The sequence below is a fragment of the Coregonus clupeaformis genome, chromosome 11 (genome assembly GCF_020615455.1).
Source record: "Coregonus clupeaformis isolate EN_2021a chromosome 11, ASM2061545v1, whole genome shotgun sequence".
NCBI lineage: Eukaryota > Metazoa > Chordata > Actinopteri > Salmoniformes > Salmonidae > Coregonus > Coregonus clupeaformis.
This window is the reverse complement of record NC_059202.1, coordinates 33853021-33876073: the sequence shown is the minus strand read 5'-3', so window position 1 is coordinate 33876073 and position 23053 is coordinate 33853021. Positions and strand designations below refer to the sequence as shown.

At 43.9% G+C, this 23053-nt stretch overlaps 2 protein-coding genes across 7 annotated transcripts in view; one reads left to right on the top strand and one right to left on the bottom strand.

Annotated features, from left to right (window-relative positions):
- Positions 1-553: 553 nt before the first annotated feature.
- LOC121576829 (nicalin-1) lies at positions 554-16598 on the top strand. Of its 5 annotated transcripts, none has more exons than XM_041890354.2 (15): positions 554-830; positions 1473-1663; positions 1983-2124; positions 3534-3628; positions 9331-9411; positions 11047-11150; positions 11944-12032; positions 12293-12432; positions 12603-12829; positions 13506-13593; positions 13750-13788; positions 14043-14206; positions 14534-14587; positions 14718-14796; positions 15001-16598. In XM_041890354.2, exons 1-15 carry the CDS (start codon positions 656-658, stop codon positions 15061-15063), a joined length of 1731 nt encoding a protein of 576 aa, XP_041746288.2. In that variant the 5' UTR covers positions 554-655; the 3' UTR covers positions 15064-16598. The 5 variants fall into 5 exon arrangements, with proteins under 5 accessions (XP_041746288.2, XP_041746291.2, XP_041746290.2 ...); XM_041890357.2 differs by having other exon boundaries at positions 1980-2124; positions 12603-12781; positions 14046-14206; XM_041890356.2 differs by having other exon boundaries at positions 1980-2124; positions 12603-12781.
- Positions 16599-17259: 661 nt separating this feature from the next.
- Positions 17260-23053, bottom strand: part of LOC121576828 (ceramide synthase 1) — an 84693-nt gene continuing 78899 nt past the window's right edge. For both annotated transcript variants that reach the window (XM_041890350.2, XM_041890351.2), the window contains one exon: positions 17260-19279. In XM_041890350.2, coding sequence (XP_041746284.1) covers positions 19237-19279 — 43 coding nt within the window. In that variant the 3' untranslated portion in view covers positions 17260-19236. The remainder of the gene's footprint in view (positions 19280-23053) is intronic.

Genomic DNA, 23053 nt, shown 5'->3' with positions numbered 1-23053 from the left:
TTTTTTGCTTACTCACACATCAAGGATAGGCCTTCACTCCCCCTGTGTAGGCTAATGTCCCCCTGGGGACATTTTGTCTATTATAATGCATGGGTCAGGTGTAGGCTATAAGTCAAGGGCTAATCATACAACAATAGCATTACTGACCAGTTAAAAAGATCCTAAAAAGTCAAACATTTCTTAGTACATACTTCACCTGTCAGAAACAATCTCTGTCACTAATAGAAGCAGAGGTTGACCATCCTCCCCCGTGACTCTATTCGGGTTTAACATCGGTCTACACTGACCCCTGTCATTTAATTCATCAACTGCACAGCCTCGCCTGAAATTCATGAAGCTGTCTCTGAGCGTCCCTGTAGGACCCTCAACTGCAGAGATTTAGTAGTGAAGAATATTGTCGTTAAATAAATCAATGAATGACACAAATTATTTTATGATAAATAATATTTATTACAGATATGAAAAGTGTAACAATAATGTGTCCATGCCAATACAAATTTAAGCTCGTGCGTGCTTAGTTTAGGTGGCCAAGCTTTTTGCCATATTAAAATTCACTTGTGTCGGTTGCTGCTGCGCTTGTGCATAGACTAGAATCGATCCAGCAACTGCCCAGATTACAATTGACTCTTGTTTAGACCTCAATACTAAGGTCAAGATGTTTGAGGAGGCTAGTGAGGTGTTCGATAACATGTTTAAGTCCTCTTTCCCCCTGACTTTCATTGTGTTTATCCCCGCGGTGCTGATTCTCGTCTCACCCCTTCCAGCCGAAGCAGCACATGAATTCACCGTGTACCGCATGCAGCAGTATGACCTGCAGGGACAACCGTACGGTAAGCTAGCTAACGATGTCTTTTGTGCAAGTAAAATTGTAATGCTGTCCTGTGTTTAGCGATCCTGATAGAAGGCATATTTCGTTAAGTAAACGCTGTCTGTCATTGTAAAATTCTATCTAGCCAACGTTGGCGTGCTAGCCAGGTACTGTTAACTAGCTAAAAAGCTAGCTGTAACTAACGGCTGTTAGCTAGCTAGCTGTCAGCCCATGTCCTCCTTCATTCATGTGACAGAGCTCTCTCTCTCTCTCTCTCATTCCTCCTATTCATATTTCTATACACTGGACTAGTTAGTGTTATGGTTGTTATTCACTGCCAATACCACGTTATCTTAGCTAATGTTATCTAGCTAACGTTACATTTTCAATGATAGGTTATCCTAAAAGCTAACGTCGCGAGAAGCTAGAAACCCTCAGAGCCCTAGGGAGTGCCACTCACCACGACCATAACATAAAAATTCGACCCCCATCAGGTTATCATCATGTCGCATTTAGTTCAAACCATTGAATTTGAAGACTATATGCTGGGTGATGGCTAGTAGCCTTCAGCATTGCATAAATTATGTCACCTAGCTAACTAGTCACTGAACAATGTTTTCATATATCCCTCCCCAACTGATCTGATCCCACTTGTGATTCCCAGGTACCAGGAATGCCATATTGAACACGGAGGCCCGCACAGTGGAGGCGGAGGTGCTAAGCCGCCGCTGTGTCATCATGCGGCTGGTCGACTTCTCCTATGAGAGATACCAGAAAGCCCTGCGCCAGTCCGCTGGGGCTGTGGTCATAATTCTCCCCAAGAATATGTCCACCATGCCGCAGGACATAGTACAGGTAATAATGCATTATAATACCTTATGAAAGGGCTTATAACCGTACAGCAAACTAGAAGTCAAATGAAGAGGCAAGGCCCTGTGTTTCCTTGAAAGCCAGAGCAGTTTGTGTCCATGTAAAGTATGTTTATGTTACACTCAAGGAAAACCGGCGGTCACAACACTCCCTCCTTATCAGTTGTAACCCACTCAAAGCAAAGCTTGAAAAACCAGACTTGCTGGAGTGAAGTAGGCGAAAGTTGAAAATGTTATGCTGTTTCACGTTCACATTCTGATAGTGTTATAGACCTGGCATTCAGTATTCCTCCACATTGTAGCAGTTCATGGAGCTGGAGCCAGAGATGCTGGCCACAGAGACCATCGTCCCAGTGTACTTTGCCCTGGAGGATGATGAGCTGCTCTCCATCTACACACAGACCCTCACCTCCTCCTCCTCCCAGGGGTCCTCCTCTGCAGCCGAAGGTACAGGAGATTTTTTTTTTTTGATTGTGTAAACTAGGGCTATTCAACTGGCAATCCACGGGCCAGATCCGGACCGTTTATCAATTTAGAATGTCCCTTTGATAAATTCTGAACATAAAAAAAAAGAATTGGCTAAAAGATCCCTGCAAAAATCCGATATTTAGTGCCAAAGGGAGCCCTTGTTCAATATTCTCCAATGAGAGAATCTGTTTTCCTGTAGTCCCGCCCATTAAGTGCTGTCAATCAATATCATCCAACATACCAGTTGCAGCCAATCAGAGCTGCTAAGAGGGGTACAGGTCTGTCTGCCCACCTGTTGGCTCTTGCACCGCAGATGACATCATCTACCACGTAGGCTGCTGAGCATCATCTACCACATAGGCTGCTGAGCATGATCTACCACATAGGCTGCTGAGCATGATCTACCACGTAGGCTGCTGAGCATGATCTACCACGTAGGCTGCTGAGCATGATCTACCACGTAGGCTGCTGAGCATGATCTACCACGTAGGCTGCTGAGCATGATCTACCACGTAGGCTGCTGAGCATGATCTACCACGTAGGCTGCTGAGCATGATCTACCACGTAGGCTGCTGAGCATGATCTACCACGTAGGCTGCTGAGCATGATCTACCACGTAGGCTGCTGAGCATGATCTACCACGTAGGCTGCTGAGCATGATCTACCACGTAGGCTGCTGAGCGTCATCTACCACGTAGGCTGCTGAGCGTCATCTACCACGTAGGCTGCTGAGCATGATCTACCACGTAGGCTGCTGAGCATGATCTACCACGTAGGCTGCTGAGCGTCATCTACCACGTAGGCTGCTGAGCATGATCTACCACGTAGGCTGCTGAGCGTCATCTACCACGTAGGCTGCTGAGCGTCATCTACCACGTAGGCTGCTGAGCGTCATCTACCACGTAGGCTGCTGAGCATGATCTACCACGTAGGCTGCTGAGCGTCATCTAGTCAACTGAGATATTCCATGCATAAAAGGTTTCTTATGTGTAAGTAAAAACAAAAGATGAGGCTATGTATGTAAAATGGACAGGAAAGTAGAAATTAATGTGATGTAGGTCAACTGTTAAGTACAAATATGTTCCATTATTTAAAAAAATATATTTATTATGCACTGAATTATGCTAATCTTAAAGCACTTAATATATACTTTTAGCAACATTTAATTTTAATAAAAGTGCATCATAAGATTATGATTGTGTTTGCGCATTGTTTTTTATACCGGTTTTAGGAAGATTAATCCCATGTAGAAAATGTCTGACCCCCCCTTCAAATCTGGCCCCCATAACAATATAGTTGAATAGCCCTGGTGTAAACCATGTTAAATATAATTATTTCTAGTGAAATTCTTTGTAGAGATCTAATGCATTTTCCTCATGTCTTTTCAGTGCTGATACACACAGCCACAGCCAATGGCTTTCAGATGGTGACGAGTGGGGCTCAGAGCAAGGCAGTGAGTGACTGGGCCATCACCAGTCTAGAGGTGAGAATCCTTATGGTTAAACCACTGTTCTGTATCTGTTTAATGATTATGTAGCATTGTGACATTTAATCCAAGTTTCTGTTAGTTGGTGACATATTTTATAATATAGACAGGTTAAATAAAATACAATTGTATTTGTCACATGCCTCGTAAACAACAGGTGTAGACTAATAGTGAAATGCTTACTTACGGGTCAATGCAGAGTGAACTGTATATATTTTTTTAAATAGTGACACAAGGAATAAATACTCACTGAATAACAATAAGGAGTAAAAATAACATGCTATATACAGGGAGTACCAACCAGTAATGAGTCGATGTGCAGGGGTATGAGGTAATTGAGGTAGCTACAGTTGAAGTCGGAAGTTTACATACACTTAGGTTGGAGTCATTAAAACTAGTTTTTCAACCACTCCACAAATTTCTTGTTAACAAACTATAGTTTTGGCAAGTCGGTTAGGTCATCTACTTTGTGCATGACACAAGTAATTTTTCCAACAATTGTTTACAGACAGATTATTTTCACTTTTAATTCACTGTATCACAATTCCAGTGGGTCAGAAGTTTACATACACTAAGTTGACTGTGCCTTTTAAACTGCTTGGAAAATTCCAGAAAATGATGTCATGGCTTTAGAAGCTTCTGATAGGCTCATTGACATCATTTGAGTCAATTGGAGGTGTACCTGTGGATGTATTTCAAGGCCTACCTTCAAACTCAGTGCCTCTTTGCTTGACATCATGGGAAAATCAAAAGAAATTAGCCAAGACCTCAGACAAAAAATTGTAGACCTCCACAAGTCTGGTTCATCCTTGGGAGCAATATCCAAACGCCTGAAGGTACCACGTTCATCTGTGCAAACAATAGTACGCAAGTATAAACACCATGGGACCACGCTGCTGTCATACCGCTCAGGAAGGAGACGCGTTCTGTCTCCTAGAGATTAATGTACTTTGGTGCGAAAAGTGCAAATCAATCCCAGAACAACAGCAAAGGACCTTGTGAAGATGCTGGAGGAAACAGGTACAAAAGTATCTATATCCACAGTAAAACGAGTCCTATATCGACATAACCGGAAAGGCCTCTCAGCAAGGAAGAAGCCACTGCTCCAAAACCGCCATTAAAAAAGCCAGACTACGGTTTGCAACTGCACATGGGGACAAAGATTGTACTTTTTGGAGAAATGTCCTCTGGTCTGATGAAACAAAAATAGAACTGTTTGGCCATAATGACCATCGTTATGTTTGGAGGAAAAAGGGGGGCTGCTTGCAAGCCGAAGAACACCATCCCAACCGTGAAGCACGGGGGTGGCAGCATCATGCTGTGGGGGTGCTTTGCTGCAGGAGGGACTGGTGCACTTCACAAAATAGATGGCATCATGAGGAAGGAAAATGATGTGGATATATTGAAGCAACATCTCAAGACATCAGTCAGGAAGTTAAAGCTTGGTCACAAATGGGTCTTCCAAATGGACAATGATCCCAAGCATACTTCCAAAGTTGTGGCAAAATGGCTTAAGGACAACAAAGGTATTGGAGTGGCCATCACAAAGCCCTGACCTCAATCCTATAGAAAATGTGTGGGCAGAACTGAAAAAGTGTGTGCGAGCAAGGAGGCCTACAAACCTTACTCAGTTACACCAGCTCTGTCAGGAGGAATAGGCCAAAATTCACCCAACTTATTGTGGGAAGCTTGTGACACCAGGCGGTGTCAGAGGAAGGCCCTCAAAATTGTCAAAGACTCCAGCCACCCTAGTCATAGACTGTTCTCTCTGCTACCGCACGGCAAGCGGTACCGGAGTGCCATGTCTAGGTCCAAATGACTTCTCAACAGCTTCTACCCCCAAGCCATAAGACTCCTGAACAGCTAATCATGGCTACCCGGACTATTTGCACTGCCCCCCCACCCCATCTTTTTACGCTGCTGCTACTCTGTTAATTATTTATGCATAGTCACTTTATTTCTACCCACATGTACATATTACTTCAACTACCTCAACTAGCCGGTGCCCCCGCACATTGACTCTGCACCGGTACCCCCCTGTATATATAGCCTCCCTACTGTTGTTTTATTTTACTTCTGCTCTTTTTTTCTCAACACTTTTTTGTTTTATTCTACTTTTTTTATTAAAAATAAATGCACTGTTGGTTAAGGGCTGTAAGTAAGCATTTCACTCTAATGTCTGCACCTGTTGTGTTCGGCGCATGTGGCCAATAAAATTTGATTTGATTTGTGGAAGGCTACCCGAAACGTTTGACCCAAGTTAAACAATTTAAAGGCAATGCTACCAAATACTAATTGAGTGTATGTAAACTTCTGACCCACTGGGAATGTGATGAAAGGGAAAAAAAGCTGAAATAAATCATTCTCTCTACTATTATTCTGACATTTCACATTCTTAAAATAAAGTGGTGATCCTAACTGACCTAAGACAGGGGATTTTTACAAGGATTAAATGTCAGGAATTGTGAAACTGAGTTTAAATGTATTTGGCTAAGGTGTATGTAAACTTCCGACTTCAACTGTATGTACCTATAGGTAGAGGTAAAATAACTAGGCTACAGGATAGATAATCGACAGTAGCAGCAGTGAATGTGGTTAGTGTGAAAGTTTGTGTGGAGTCAGTATGCATGTGCGGGCGTGTTATGTGTGTGTGGGTGTATGTAGTGTGTGTGGGTAGAGTCCAGTGTGTGTGCAGTCTTGTTTAGCAGTCTTATGGATTCGGGGTAGAAACTGTTCAAGGTCCTGTTGGTTCTAGACTTGGTCCACTGGTACCGCTTGCTGTGCGGTAGCAGAGAGAACAGTCTATGGCTTGGGTGGCTGGAGTCTTTGACAATTTTTTGCGCCTTCCTCTGACACCGCCTGATATAGAGGTCCTGGATGGCAGGGCGCTCGGCCCCATCGATGTACTGGGCTGTACTCCCCATCCTCTGTAGCGCCTTGCAGTCGGGTGCCTTGTACCAAGCGGTGATGCAGGCAGTCAAGATGCTCTCAATGGTGCAGCTGTAGATTTTGGTTGTAAAGGTATTAAGAAGCAGATAACTTGTTTGTTTTCTTAACCTAATGGCATTCTCGGGTCTATATTATATTCTAGATAGGGCCTATGCCAAATCTTTTTAGCCTCCTGAGGGGGAAGAGGCACTGTCGTGCACTCTTCACAACTGTGTGGGTGGGTGTGTATGGACCATGTTAATTCCTTAGTGATGTAGACACCGCGGAACTTGAAGCTCTCGACCCGCTCAACTACAGCCCCATCGATGTGAATGGGGGCGTGCTCGCCCCTCCGTTTCCTGTCGTCCACGAGCAGCTCCTTTGTTTTGCTGATGTTGAGGGAGAGGTTATTGTCTTGGCAGTGTCTTGGCACTTGGGAGTGCAATAGAGATTGCATCATCTGTGGATCTTTTGGGGCGGTATGCAAATTGGAGTGGGTCCAGGGTGTCTGGGTGATGGTTTCAGCTCGTTTGATGTTCTTGATACCATGTCTTGTTTTGAGATGTTTTGACTGTCACGTCTATGCTAATATGGCAACAATGACCAGACTTTCAAAGCATTTCATGGCTATAGATGTGAGTTATACGGGGCGATAGTTATTTAGGCAGGTTACCTTGGCGTTCTTGGGTGCAAGGACTATGGTGGTCTGCTTGAAACAAGTTGGTATTACATACCGGGTCAGCGATAGGTTGGAAATGTCAGTAAAGACATTTGCCAGCTGGTTAGCGCATGCTCTGAGTACGTGTCCTGGTATTCCGTCTGGCCACGCGGTCTTGCGAATGTTAACCTGTTTAAAGGTCTTACTCACATCAGCTACGGAGAGCGAGATCACACAGTCGTCCAGAACAGCTGGTGCGCTCATGCATGGTTCAGTGTTGCTTGCCTCGAAGCGAGCATAGAAGGCATTTGGCTCGTCTGGTATGCTCGAGTCGCTGGGCAGCTCGCGGCTAGGTTTCCCCTTTGAAATCTGTGATCGTTTGCAAGCCCTGACACATCCGTCGAGCTTCAGAGCCGGCGTAGTAGGATTCGATCTTAGTCCTCTATTGACACTTTGCCTGTTTGATGGCTCGTCAGAGGTCGTAGCGGGATTCTTATAAGTGTCCGGAATAGTGTCTATGCACTTATTAATGAAGCCGGTGACTGATGTGATGATCACTTCAATGTTATTGGATGAATCCCGGAACATATTCCAGTTTGTGCTAGCGAAACAGTCCTGTAGCTTAGCATCTGCTTGATTGAACCACTTCCTGTTTGAGTTTTTGCTTGTAAGCAGGAGGATAAAGTTTTGGTGTAATTTGCTAAAGGGAGGGTAAGGGAGGGCCTTGTATGCATTTCTTTGTGTGGAGTAAAGGTGATCTAGAGTTTTGTCGCCTCTAGTTGCACAGGTGACATGCTGGTAAAACGGATTTCAGTTTCCCTGCGTTAATATCACCGGCCACGAGAAACGCTGGCTCTGGATGTGCCTTTTTGTTATTAGCTTGTGGCCCTATACAGTTCGTTGAGTCGGTCTTAGTGCCAGCATCGGTTAGGGGTGGTAAATGGACAGCTACGAAAAATATAGATGAGAACTCTCTTGGTAAATAGTATGGTCTGCAGTTTATCGTGGGTTAGCTGACAACTTCGCCAAAATGATGCGCACGCTTCAAAGGGGCAGAAGGCTGTGTGTTGTTATGGTTCTGGATGGCCAGATAGCTAGCAACAATGACAAGAAGCTGCCATGTGGTGAATTGTAAGTGGCACGTTTCAGCTCGTTTGATCTTGTTCTTGATACCATGTCATGTTTTGAGGTGTTTTGACTGTCAAGTCTATGCTAATATGGCAAACATTTACCAACAACTGTAGCAATGGATTTGAGAGACAAGTGCTCATTGTGCAACTTTATTATGTTTTCAATAAACATTGGCAAAGAAATATATAGTTTACATGTTATCAACAATCTAATCCAACCCCATCTGTTTTGCCCCATAGTTGCGCAAGTGTTAGTTTTGTTGCTAAACAACCAACCTGTCTATTAGGCTACCAGTAGACCAGGACTCTCATTAGCACACTGTGCCTCACACTTTGGGTATAAAGGTATTAAGAAACAGATAACCTGTTTGTTTTCTTAACCTTATGTAATTCTCGGCTCTATATGATATTCTAGATAGAATGTGTTTGTGTGTGTTGAACTAAGTTAGGTGTCAAACCCAGGGGAATAATTGGTTTAGCCATGCAGTAGGGGATCGGGGACTTTGATCAGGGGACTCCTGAGTCTGAGGCATCAAGTGTTCAGCTCTACAGGCAGTCCGTTCAGGAAGTAAACTAAAGTTGCAAAAAAGGCATTTTATTTTCAATGTCTTCTCAATAAACTGAAAAGTAGAAGCTATTTATTTCAAACGTTTGTACATTTCTGAATGTTAAATTCAAATCACTTCCTGATTTGACTGCCTTCAATTCGAATTGAGCCCAACCTTAATGCATACAGCCACTACCAGTCAATGGCCTTGTTTCACGTATAATGGTTTTAAGTTGAAGTCATTGTGAGAGGACTCCCATGCCTAACTTCATTGATATGTCTAAAGTTTTGACATACCCTTGGGTAAATTCTTTACTTTCATATACGATGACAGCGAATGTACTAGTGTGTTTTGAGATGTTATAGGACTGATATAAAATGTAAATCCTAATACAATATACTGTTGTTTAATAATTCTAACCCCATCCTCTCCTAGGGGCGACTGGCTGGAACTGGAGGAGAGGACCTGCCCACCATCGTCCTGGTGGCTCACTATGACTCTTTTGGTGTGGCTCCGGTACGCCCAGCTCTCCCTTCATGCACCTCCAATATACTCTTTAATACAGTGCCTTCAGAAAGTATTCATACCCCTTGACGTATTCCACATTTAGTTGTTACAGCCTGAATTCACAATGGATTCAATCTTTTTATTTTCTCACCTATCTATACTACACACAAAAACCCCATAATGACAAAGTGAAAACATGTTTTTAGAGATTTCTGCAAACGCATTGAAAATGAAATACAGAAATATCTCATTTACTTAAGTATTCACACCCCTGAGTCAAAACTTTGTAGAAGCACCTTTGGCAGTGATTACAGCTGTGAGTCTATCTGGGTGAGTCTTTAAGAGCTTTCCACACCTGGATTGTGCAACATTTGCCCATTATACTTATCAAAATTATCCAAGATCAGTCAGATTGGTCTTGCCATAGATTTTCAAGTAGATTTAAGTCAAAACTATAACTCTGCCACTCAGGAACATTCACTGTCTTCTTGGTTAGCAACTCCAGTGTAGATTTGGCCTTGTGTTTTAGGTTATTGTCCTGCTGAAAGGTGTATTCATCTACCAGTGTCTGATGGAAAACAGTATGAACCAGGTTTTCCTCTAGGATTTTGCTTGTGCTTAGCTCCATTCCGTTTCTTTTTTATCCTGGAGAAACTTCCCAGTCCTTAACAATTAGAAGCATACCCAAAACATGATGCAGCCACCGCTATGCTTGAAAATATGGAGAGTGATACTCAGTAATGTATTGGATTTGCCCCAAACATAACACTTTGTATTCAGCACAAAAAGTTAATTGCCTAGCCAATTTTTTTGCAGTAATACTTTAGTGCCTTGTTGCAAACAGGTTGCATGTTTTGGAATATTTTTTTATTCTGTACAGGATTCCTTCTCTTCTCTCTGTCATTTAGGTTAGTATTGTGGAGTAACTACAATGTTGTTGATCCATCCTCAGTTTTCTCCTACCACAGCCATTAAACTCTGTTTTAAAGTCACCATTGGCCTCATGATGAAATCCCTGAGCGATTCCCTTCCTCTTCGGCAACTGAGTTAGGAAGGACACCTGTATCTTTGTAGTGACTGGGTGTATTGATACACCATCCAAATTGTAATTCATAACTTCACCATGCTCAAAGGGATATTCAGTGTCTTTGTGGTTGAATCTGTGTTTGAAATTTGGTGCTCGACCTAGGGACCTTACAATTATCTGTATGTGTGGGGTACAGAGATGAGTCATTCAAAAATCATGTTAAACAGTATTATTGCACACAGTGAGTCCATGCAACTTATTATGTGACTTGCTAAGCACATTTTTACTCCTAAACTTATTTCGCCTTGCCATAACAAAGGGGTTGAATACTTATTGACTCAAGACATCTCTGCTTTTCATTTTTTATGAATTATCAACAATTTCTAAAAACATAATTCCACTTTGATATTATGGGGTATTGTGTGTAGGCCAGTGACAGAAAGTCTCCATATAATCCATTTCAAATTCCAGCTGTAACATAACAAAATATGGAAAAAGTCAAGGGGTGTGAATACTTTCTGAAGGCACTGTATTTATATAGTGGCATTGTGCTCCACTAGAAGTGAAGATGCTAAGTAAATGTGTTCTCTGTATGACTGTGGTGTTGTCCTGTCCAGTGGCTGTCCTATGGAGCAGACTCTAACGGCAGTGGGGTGTCTATGCTGCTGGAGTTAGCCAGGCTCTTCTCCAGACTCTACACCTACAAGAGGACACACGCTGGGTGAGCAACACACATCCCCAGCCCCGCTGAGAAATCAGGCTTATTACAATGTTATAACCATCCACATGTTTCTTTCCGGCATCTAGGCACCCACAGCCTTTAGGAAAATCTTGTAAAACTCACAAATGTAAGAATAAACCTCTTACAGTGGTCAGAAAACAGTCCTTCCTGTGTTTACAATATACTTTGCTTTTAAGCGTCAATTACTTATAATAATAGAGTAGAACGGATGTGGTTCTTAGAAGGCATTTGTTGATTTCTAGAAGAAGTGTACTCTAAACACCGAGGAGTGTGAGAGCTGTTTGAGATGAGGAGCCACATTTGGTGTAAATCTGTGGGCGTAATGGCACACTGCCCGTTGTCTATGGTGTTAGTTGAACTCTGGTATCAACTTATTCTCCATTCAGACAGAATCAAAATGCTAACCAGCAACCACTGCTATCTTAGCATATTGGCTGTTTGCATATCACTAGTAAAAAAGAACGAGAGATCAAGAAGCCCCTCCCTACCATAGAGAGGGCAGTGGAAAAGGGTGCAGTCATCAGGAAGCAAAAGTACAGGACCGGTAAAGAAAAGTCAGAGCTATGTGTTGCAGAGAAATGCCAGATTTTATGACCTCGGAATTCAGAAACACTATTGCAACTGACTGTAGCCTTTCCCCTCTGATATTCTATGTTTGGCATTCCCAACATCCAGACTGTTCAAATCTGTTGATCTAATGGAGGCCAGTGAACATCCACATTGGAAAGAATGTCCTCTCCTGTCATTTCTAACCCACCTGCTGTCTTCTTAGATACAACCTCCTGTTTTTTGTCTCTGGAGGAGGGAAGTTCAACTACCAAGGCACCAAGAGATGGCTGGAGGACAACCTGGATCATACAGGTACACTAAGCTCAGAAGGCTATAGACTCAGTTACTGGACAGGTATTATGACTGCCACAGTGGGACACACAGGATCATCTGTAGAATACACACAACAAATGAATGGGAATGAAACGTGATGCCGGCAACAATTATTGTTAAATGGTGGTCCTGCATGCAAAACAATGGGCATACATGAATCATGGAAATTGATATTTGCATAGATATTGCGGTGTAAACACTTTCTCTTTTCCTCTGTCCTTTCCTCCTTCTCTCTGCAGACTCCAGTCTGCTGCAGGACAACGTGGCGTTTGTGTTGTGTCTGGACACCCTGGGGAACGGGGACAGTCTGCACCTCCACGTGTCCAAACCCCCTAAAGAAGGAACCACCCAGTACACCCTGCTCAAAGAGCTGGAGACTGTAAGGACCACCACGGAATATTTACCACACACAATTGAGTTCATATGATACACACAATTGATATAAACTAACATGTATTGACCACATATAACACATTACACTGAAAGATCCATACTGTTTTCATTAGGTCAAGTTCTCCTGACCTCTGACCACCTCTGTGTTCTCCCCAGGTGGCATCCAGCCAGTACCCAGAGGTCAAGTTCTCAATGGTGCACAAGAAGATCAACCTGGCAGACGACACGCTGGCGTGGGAGCACGAGCGCTTCGGGATCCGCCGGCTGCCCGCCTTCACGCTGTCCCACCTCAACAGCCACCGTGAAGCACAGCGCTCCAGTATCATGGACGTGCGGTCAGTGTCCCCCTCTTCTCGCCACGGAGCGGGAGAGCCCCCTGCTGGGTGGGTTTATTACTGCAGTCCGACCAAGCATCCAACCAACCGCCCGTCGCCCGCAACTGTCTACATTCTGCCCTGCCGATCCCAAACCACACCACAAGCCCCAGCCCCTGCCTAGGCCAAGCTCACCTAACACACCTTATTCAAATAATAATCAACTGCTCATTAGGATCAATTGAATCGGGTGTGTAAGTGCTGGGCTAGAACAAAAGCCTGCACACATTGCTGCCCTACAGGACCGTATTGCCCAAACCCCTGCCTTTGGGACTGTAGATGTGGGACTTGTGGAGATCTATCTCACAGCAAGGTGGAGCTATTACCATGTTGCTTAAATCTGATGAAGGGCTGTTTCTGGCTGGTCTCTGAGATGGTTAACTAACACTAATACCCTGTTAGTGTTACTGTTAGCGGTAGCGCCAGGAGGATGGAACATATCTTGTCAGTCCCTGGAATAGAAATGGTTAAGAAACACTGGGCTACTGGGTTGATTTGGGATTGGACACCTTCATCCCGCTGTAGGGCACCGTCTGTCCTCCTAACCTCATCACTGCCACCTCCCCTCCTCCCCACCCAGTGTAGTGGACTGTCTGTGCTCCCCTCCCATTCTCTTCCATCAGTGTGTTTCTGAGTTGAGCTGCTCCTGATTGCTGGTTAATTTAACTGTGAATTACTGTTACAGACCTTATGTGGATCTGAGAAAGCTCAGCAGGAACACAAAGCTGATTGCAGAGTCACTGGCAAGAGTCATCTACAACCTCACAGAGAAGGTAAAGATATGTAGAATGTGTCGTCACCATAGGACATTTCCTTATTCAAAGCCATATAATGAAAGTCAATGTTTTTCATGTTGCATTTGATATTTAAGGTGACCTTTTGAACTGTACAGCAGGTTTGACCTTTCTCTCTCGTGTGTGTGTGTCCAGGGTGCTCCAGGAGACCTGCAGATCTTCACTGAACAAATGGTGAGTGGTTGAATGTGTCTGTACCTTGCTGTCCCCTCCCTCTGAGGCTGTCTCTGACATGAGCTTTACCAAGCCTTTTTGAAGGCTGCTCTACTCACCAGGACTCTTAGGCTAGTGTGTGGTTAGCTTTGTCATAGCATGGAGCGTTAAAGTCAGGGTCACGATATGTGTGTCTTAACAAGACAAGTGTGTATGGAGGTGTGTACAATAAGGCCACTGATGATGAGTGTGCGTCTGTGTATTCGTGTGTCCAGCAGGTGCAGGAGGAGCAGCTGTCGTCAGTGGTGGACTGGCTGACAGCCCAGCCGCGGGCCGCCCAGCTGGTGGACAAAGACAGCAGCGTGGTCAGCACCCTGGAGTACCACCTGGGACGCTACCTGAAGGACGTCCGCAGGCACTACGTCAAGGCTGACAAGAGGTGACCAGTCACTGACCACATTGCTACAGATAATAGAAGGTGTCGCTGGTCCTCTAGACTGGTCACAGCTAGTGGTTCTGCTGTGTTTGCCTTGGGAGGAATGACAAAGCCACTAAGACCGCTCATAGTGGTCAAAACTGTGTGACAGAACCACTCCTTTACTTGTGTTGTATAAGATGATTTGTATGGATCAAATTGCCTGGGACGGATGGGATTTTAATGAGAGGTGTACACTTTCCATTTACTGTTGTTTATTGATCCAATTACCTTATGAAAGTGAATGGATGAAGTTTCAGTGACAGATGTCATCTGTTTTCTCCCTCTCAGAGACCCAGAGTTTGTCTTCTATGATCAGCTCAAACAGACCATGAATGCTTACAGGTAGGTGATAGCTGCCCACTCTATTTAGCCCTCACAGTGCTGGGCTTTAGTGCAATAGAGCGATAGCTTATTGATTTTCAATTCAAACCTCTTCAGCTTGCTTTTGTGTCACATTTTGCTTTCCTAACAGGGTGAAACCAGCCATATTTGACCTGCTTCTGGCGGTCTGCATCGCAGCTTACCTCGGAGTGATATATCTGGCCATTCAGGTATGTATCGATCCAACATTGCCATTCTGAGGGTCATTCATGTTATTTTTTCATGTATGGTCATTCGTTTCTTGACCTAGCCTCTCCCCTGTAACTCCTACCCAGGTCATTGCTGTAAATCAGATGACTGCTGTCTTCTCAGCCGGCTTACCTTGTTATTTAGGGGTTAATAATAATGTTTTTCTCGCTTTTCTCTCTCTTTAGCACTTTGGGGTTCTCTACAGTGTGGTGCGCAGAATCACAGCATCCAAGACCAAGCAGCATTAAGCCCGTCCCCTTACTATCCTCCAGACTCCTCCCCTCCTCACAGCGACAACGAGCTCTAGCCAATAACAAAACAGGGGCGGACCAAGCAGCTCTTATGATTATTATTTTTTTACCCCCCAATCTACCACCTTTTTTCCTCTTTGGAAATGAAACGTGTTGAATCATTTCTCTCTGCCAAGTTTAGCCATTTAGTCGGTTCCTTTAGTCTTCCTGTCCTCCTGAAAACAGATGTCAAACGTTACCACCTCGTACGCCCAGTCCCACATTAGCCCCTAACCCCTATGCTAACTCCTATTTCGATAGGTGTCAGCAATATGGTAATAGCGTCACCTGGCTCTCTGATAGGCTATGTGCGATTTTCACCAGTTTGCTTACACCCAACCAATCCTCTCCGTTCTCTAGGGGTTGATGTGGAATTGGGCATTTCTAAACCCACGGCTCACTCAGTGCCCTATAGTGTGAATTTAGCCAAACGTCAGTGGGTCATCTTCTTGGGCAGCTATGGAGTAGCATGACTGTGCAGGAGTAGCAGTGAGACTTGGTAAAATTTGTTTGGATGGTCAATGTATTTGGTCACCACGACTAGATTTCTTTTTATATAATACTTTTTTTCTCTCTAACCCAAATGTTTTCTTCAAAAATTGTTTAAATTAAATGTTGAATAGTGTGTCGATAACATGATTCATGGCCTTGTTAACTGAACTAATGAAATAAATATGTATGAATAAGAATATGCATTTAGAATGATAGTGTCCCCCATACTTCCTATTGCCATAATTAGAGTATGTACGGTTATAGAATGGAAATTATTTTCTATCATTTTTGGGTTTCACCCCTTTGTAGACACATTTGTTTACTAGTGTTACTGTGTGACTTAATATGACTTGCTTAGTTTTGATTACTTTTAAAATGTGAAAAAATGAGGCCCACCCACATCTGAGATGTATGCAGTGTTGGTCTACCAACACGATTCTGACTCCATCTATCTGGACATGTCTATTGCAACTTGGTTAGCTCCACATCGATGTCCAGACACAGCATGTTGAAATCCCCCCTTGCTCTGCTTATCAACAACTAAAGTCTTAAGAAAGGCAAGACTTATTGGTAGATCGAATTGGACCTTCAGAGGGAGTCTGGTAATGTCAATGTGTTGACCTGTGTCTTGGTCTATATCCCTGACAGTCTTTGTTCTTGAGTTAAGCAAGGAGGAGAGAGGAGACAGTTTGAGTGCTGTATTTGGTATTATTGCATACTGCATGCCATGTCACTCCTGCAGTCAGTGAGGGCAAATGGACTGGCGAGATTCACATATCTATCTACACAAGGGAAAAAGCTGTGTGGGACATATCTTAGAATTGTTATTTATTGAAGCAGACTATGCTTAACTGTGCACTGAATTGAACTCTCCCATTTCTGAGACTTTTTGTCCAACACATTCGTTTTACCTTTGTCTTAACTGTGTTTTACCTGATCTACAAAAACTTGATTCTTGCAACAATGACATCAAGAATAAATTAATTAATTTGTTGAAATAAGTCAGTGTTTCTTTTTAAAATGAACACGTTTTATTTGATGGGGAAATATGATACAATAACACTGGAATTATTAACATTGTTTTATTACAAAAGAGTCAGTACCTGTCATACCCAAGTGGTCAGATTTAGAAAGTGGTCAAATTGAAACTTTTCCAGTGGGTAAAAACGGGGCTGATGGTAGAGACCTTGCAGTGTGTCAGTGGTCCAAGACATATTTACCAAAAACCAATTAACTATTTCACTTCATACCTCATTTGATTATTAACGTCCAGAAATCCACCAAAATCTCCCTGCATTCCTATTTTCTGATTAACAATAAAACATAATAGCAATAAATTACAGTGCAATTTGTAAGAAACACCTGTGGGGCATACGCCCTTCATATTCACTATAACATCTCTCCAGCCACCCAAGTCCAAGCCAGGCCTCTCATCAGAACACTTCTCATGATCCAGATCAACATTTTTGGCACATTCTTAAAGCATTAATGCAACTATCAAAGGAAATGCATAGAATCATACTTCCACAAAATGTTTCCACATTTTCATCCTGAACCGTGGATGGACTTTTGCATTCAATGCTAGTCACAATGAACTGCCAAATCTGCCTCAAAATAAAACTTACAAAACGACTGATTACTACTCTATAACCTTAGTCTTTCTGACAGAAATGTATTTTTTTAAGGGGATGTGGGAGTATACTGTTTCTTGAACAGAGGGAATTTGCTGTGAGTAGTTTCACCTCACAAAGCCAATCTGGTTGTTGGTGGTGTTTGTCTGTGGTGGAGAGGACAGACAGACTAGGAGAGAGCTGGACAGAGGTGGAGGGAAAGTGCGCACACCTTTGTGGACAGTACCATGGTAGACGGCAGGGCACATCATCTGTACAAACCATTAACCGACACATACACAGGAAAAGGGACAGACGACTGGATTACAAACAGTGTTTTCAGAAACAGCAGCAATTAAAATTATCTATAATGATAATGTTTGAATGTAATATCAAAACTAGGTAATCCCAGGCACTGGCACTAGTGGTAGCTAGTGCTGGGGACTGGAAGACACATCAACAACTATGGACACTTCTACCTGCCGACATCTGTGGCCTGTTCCAGCACAAGCATACTGTTCATCAAAATGAAAGAGGTTGAATTTGATCGAAAAGGACAGCACCCCCCTATGTCACAGGCACAGCAAAGAAAAAAACGGGAGAGTTGCGGCACACACAACCAGGGGCACATTCGAATGTAAGGACAGAACCATTTTGAGTGTGTGATGGTCTGCTCTAATTACTTAACTTTTTTAAGATGAGTTCTGCACATTGATAAAGGTTAAGATGACATAGTTTGTAGTTTTCTTAATTTGTGGGGTTTTATTTTATGACTTCATAGCATATTCCAAAACCATTGCAATGTCATGCATTCCTGAATACCATATCTGCATTTATGTTTTTCATATTTGATTTGTATCTTATTTTACACACGTAAAGGCCATTTGCTTACATTTTTCTGTGAACCTGACAAGCACCACCAATTGATTATTCAAATCCATATCTTCAACGAAATCATAAGGATGATACTCAACATAATCAATTTTAGCTACATCAGCTGTCATTAACCAGCTATCAGCTTGTATGCCTTGATTTCAGTGCGCCAACAGTTGCTAAAAAAAACAGAAAATGTGACAATGCATTTTCCATACAGGAATGCAAGCAATATTTCCAATGCCTATTTATCGACAGCTAAAAAATCGGTTCACAAGTCATTCACATTTAAAAGACACATCAATACTACGCCGACGTGGGTCTTCCAATATTGCAGGTCAGGCTGAGGGAATGTATATGTGGTCACTATCAACCTGTGCAATGATAAGAAAATTAATACATGTTTGTAAAACAAAACTAGCCCCTAACATGCACTCACTCACCCACGATGGTGACATGATGCAATACTTCCCTTTAGTATTTTAGCCTTCACTCCTGGAATAAGAGGGGGTATAAACAAAAAAAGACACTAGGCTTTTAGAGGAACGCTCTTTAAAAATGCAGATCCAGGTCTCTGTATACTAGAAAGGACCTTGACATGGTGACTGTGTGATTGCTTTAGAGGCTCTAATCGATCGGTATTGCGGAAGTCAGCATTACATTGTGATTGAAATTTAAAGGCAACGTTTAGCAGAGTGCATTCACGATAAACACTGCATATGTCGGCTCAATCAAAAATTACCTTTACATTTCTGTCTCGCAATCTGTAACGCTTCAGCGACACAGATTGAATAGAGCCCTGTCCTCCAACGTGTGCACGTTATCTCGTTTTTATGGGTCTAGCCTAGACGTCTAAAAATCAATAGCTCAACCTTGTCTTGTGTTTGTTAGACCTTACATGACTTCTAAATGCCCCAGTAGGCTACACGAAAGGACATTAACATAACTCACACCTTACTTTTTCTTCAAATCTAATGTTAATATAAGACACAGGTCCCCTGAAATAACATCCACAGTGATATAATAATAAAACAATGACAAAATTATCACTTGATGTTTTTTCATCCTTTCTGCAAATCACTTAGACCTAAATCTAGGTTGCCTAGCGTTGCTTGCATTCAGAGTTAAGTGCCAGGAGGTGGAGCTAGAGAGGCCATTATAGATGCTTCTCCTTGGTGATCCCGTTCTGCAAGTGCTTCCTGTGAGAAGAAAGGAGAGGAGAGAAGAAGAAAAATAGCCAATCGTCAGCTAGAGAAAAGGTGATCGGCTATGTACACATGGTAATATCAAAAAGATATCACGGGTGTTCAAGGGCACCTGATAAGGGTTCCCGAGTGGCGCAGTGGTCTAAGGCACTGCATCGATTCCAGGCTGTATCACAACCGGCCGTGATTGGGAGTCCCATAGAGCGGCGCACAATTGGCCCAGCGTCGTCCGGGTTTGGCCGGTGTAGGCCGTCATTGTAAATAAGAATTTGTTCTTAACTGACTTGCCTAGTTAAATAAAGGTAAAAAAAAAAAAAGTGCAGGGCATAAGCACACCTCAATAAGTGCAACTCTTTGATCCTCTCTATCTGTGCTACACAAGACAAGGCCAACACACAGGAGATCTGCTGCTGCTGCAGGTCTGAGGTCGTACTGGGTGGACTGACAAAGCACAGGTTACTGGGGTTACAAGAGGAGACAGTGAACAGATCCATGTGTGTCACACTAAAGCAGAGGCACTTCCTCTACGGGAGAGCTCACTGGAGGTTTAACAGGGTGTGTGGATGGCAATCTTCAGATAGCAATAGTAATCTGGCAATCTTCAGATAGCAATATAATGATGATATAATGATGGCACCACCGGCTTAAAGGAATACTACGCAGAATTCCGAGAAGAGGGAGGAGGACAGCTACACCCAAGGATGGACCGGAACAACGATATTCATCAATGTATTTCATTTAAAAAGTTGACAATTTTTTCTACTGTAGTCTGCCATATTGATCATACCTACTGTATCTGGTTATTTCAGATCTGCACACACTGAAGTGCGTAGGGGTAGTTTGGAAAGCGCTCATTTTAGGCATGAGGTTTACGGTGTGATGAATGGTTGTCTACAGGTCAGCCTGGTCCAAAAACAACCCCTACTTCCTTCTCCTAGCCCTTCCTTCCCCTAGCCCAGCCTCTAGCCCAGGGCTCTCCAACCCTGTTCCTGGAGAGTTACCCTCCTGTAGGTTTTCGCTCCAAACCCAGTTGTAACTAACCTGATTCATCTTATCAACCAGCTGATTGTTAGAATCAGGTGTGCTAGAATAGGGTTGGAGTGAAAACCTACAGGACAGTAGCTCTCCAGGAACCCTTCCTTCCTCTAGCCTCTAGCCCGTTCTTCCCCTAGCCTGTAGCCTGTCCTTCCCCTAGGCTCTAGCCTGTCTTTCCCCTAGCCTCTAGCCCGTTTCCCCTAGCCTCTAGCCCGTTTCCCCTATCCTCTAGCCCGTCCTTTCCCTAGCCTCTAGCCCGTCCTTCTCCTAGCCTCTAGCCCGTCCTTTCGCTAGCCTCTAGCCCGTCCTTCTCCTAGCCTCTAGCCCGTCCTTCTCCTAGCCTGTAGCCCGTCCTTCCTCTAGCCCACTCTTCCCCTAGCCTCTAGCCCGTCCTTCTCCTAGCCTCTAGCCCGTTTCCCCTAGCCTCTAGCCCACTCTTTCCCTAGCCTCTAGCCCGTTCTTCTCCTAGCCTCTAGCCCGTCCTTTCCCTAGCCTCTAGCCCATCCTTCTCCTAGCCTCTAGCCCATCCTTCTCCTAGCCTGTAGCCCGTCCTTCCTCTAGCCCACTCTTCCCCTAGCCTCTAGCCCATCCTTCTCCTAGCCTCTAGCCCGTTTCCCCTAGCCTCTAGCCCACTCTTCCCCTAGCCTCTAGCCCGTCCTTCTCCTAGCCTGTAGCCCGTCCTTTCCCTAGCCTCTAGCCCGTTTCCCCTAGCCTCTAGCCCATCCTTCCCCTATCCTCTAGCCTGTCCTTTCCCTAGCCTCTAGCCCATCCTTCTCCTAGCCTCTAGCCCGTCCTTTCCCTAGCCTCTAGCCCATCCTTCTCCTAGCCTCTAGCCCGTCCTTCTCCTAGCCTGTAGCCCGTCCTTCCTCTAGCCCACTCTTCCCCTAGACTCTAGCCCGTCCTTCTCCTAGCCTCTAGCCCGTTTCCCCTAGCCTCTAGCCCACTCTTCCCCTAGCCTCTAGCCCGTCCTTCTCCTAGCCTATAGCCCGTCCTTCTCCTAGCCTCTAGCCCACTCTTCCCCTAGCCTCTAGCCCGTCCTTCTCCTAGCCTGTAGCCCGTCCTCCTAGCCTCTAGCCCACTCTTCCCCTAGCCTCTAGCCCGTCCTTCTCCTAGCCTGTAGCCCGTTCTTCCCCTAGCCTCTAGCCCGTCCTTCTCCTAGCCTGTAGCCCGTCCTTCCTCTAGCCTAGTCTCTAGCCCAGTGGTCAACCAAAAACAAACACTTATTCTTACCATCTAGACAGTTATACTGTATGTAGGTCTCTGCCGGAGCTGTAACTAAGCAATAACATTTTAACTTACCTTCCTCTGTTGTCGTTAACCAAATGGGATGTAACTAGAGAAGGTTTGTGTTCGTGAGTATGTGCCTGACTCTAAAGCAGTGGTCACCAACCTTTCTGAGTCAATATCACTTTCTGAGTCAAGATCACTTTCTGAGTCAAGATCACTTTCTGAGTCAAGATCACTTTCTGAGTCAAATCGCAAGCTGTGATCTACCGCTCATATATATATATATTTTTTTACATGACTTAAAAAACGTAAGCCTATGCAACATTAACCTATTAAAAACAGTATACTGTAACAATGAGGTTTGCGCAGTAAGCTATAGGCCCAACACATTATCACTGCATATTGGCTTTGCTTGAATTGCCCTATACATTGTTGTTCGGGACATTTTGTATTCATTTTACTGGGCTGATGGTGCTTGCGTCCGATGGTCAGTCTCAGTGGAGAGAGAGAGTAGCAGACTGAGGGTCCGCCTCTCAACGTCCCTCCGCTCTCCCTTTCCTCCACTGACTCTGACTAAAAAGGGACACCATCTTCCAGCTGATTGCACCGCATTATTTCTGACTCATGCACAAATTCATGTTCTTACTCCTATGAACAGAGTAAGGGAAATATTCCTCGATATTAAAATAGACACAAGCCGCTAATAATAACAACGCAAAGCCTATCCTTCCCCTACCCTAGCCTCTAGCCCTTCCTTGTTGCAGAATCCAGATATGAAGGGACCGGGGCGAGGGAAGAGAATAACTTGGACACAACTTGGGTCAAGTGGACAGGGACATAAGTTAGAATTGAGACCCATCCAGCTGAGATACCCCAGGATGAGTATCAGGTTTACCAGAGTTTACTGAGTCATTCTCTCTCTTAAGGTTTGCCTGACAAAAACCTTCTCTCTGGATGTTTTGGAAAGCATTTGTCACCTGGAGATGAGGTGTCTGTATAGTGTATGGTTGTGGCATGACTTCAGTACAGTAAAACATTCAAGGTAATATTTGTACATTTACATTTTAGTCATTTAGCAGACATAATACAGTGGGGAGAACAAGTATTTGATACACTGCCGATTTTGCAGGTTTTCCTACTGTAGTGTCTAAACAGTTTATGACTTTGCTGATGTTTGCAAATGGTGTGTTAGAGGAAGTTGACTCAGCTTGCGGAAGCATCTGGAGAGCATTACTATAGGGGCCCCCTAAAACAGAGGAAGTCTGTTATGTGGAGGCCAGGGATTGGTTTATGGGGAAACCACCCATATCATGTTACAGATTATAAATACCATGGTTGGAACAAAGGACGGGAAGGAACAACATATTAGAGATTGGGTCAGTTGTTCTTCAGATGTCTGCAGGAGTCTGTAAATTGACGCTGAAATCTTTGATGTAATAAACTATTATAATCAAGGACAGTGTCAGCGGATTTCTTGTCATCGCAGCATCTCAGCATCGTTATCTT

Coding starts and splice junctions, on each gene's coding strand:
- LOC121576829 (XM_041890352.2), top strand. CDS start 656: ATGTTTGAGGAGGCTAGTGAGGTGTTCGATAACATGTTTAAGTCCTCT. Junction 12,033..12,292: donor GGACAACCTGGATCATACAG/GTACACTAAGCT, acceptor TTCTCTCTGCAG/ACTCCAGTCTGCTGCAGGAC. Junction 14,588..14,717: donor CAGACCATGAATGCTTACAG/GTAGGTGATAGC, acceptor CTTTCCTAACAG/GGTGAAACCAGCCATATTTG.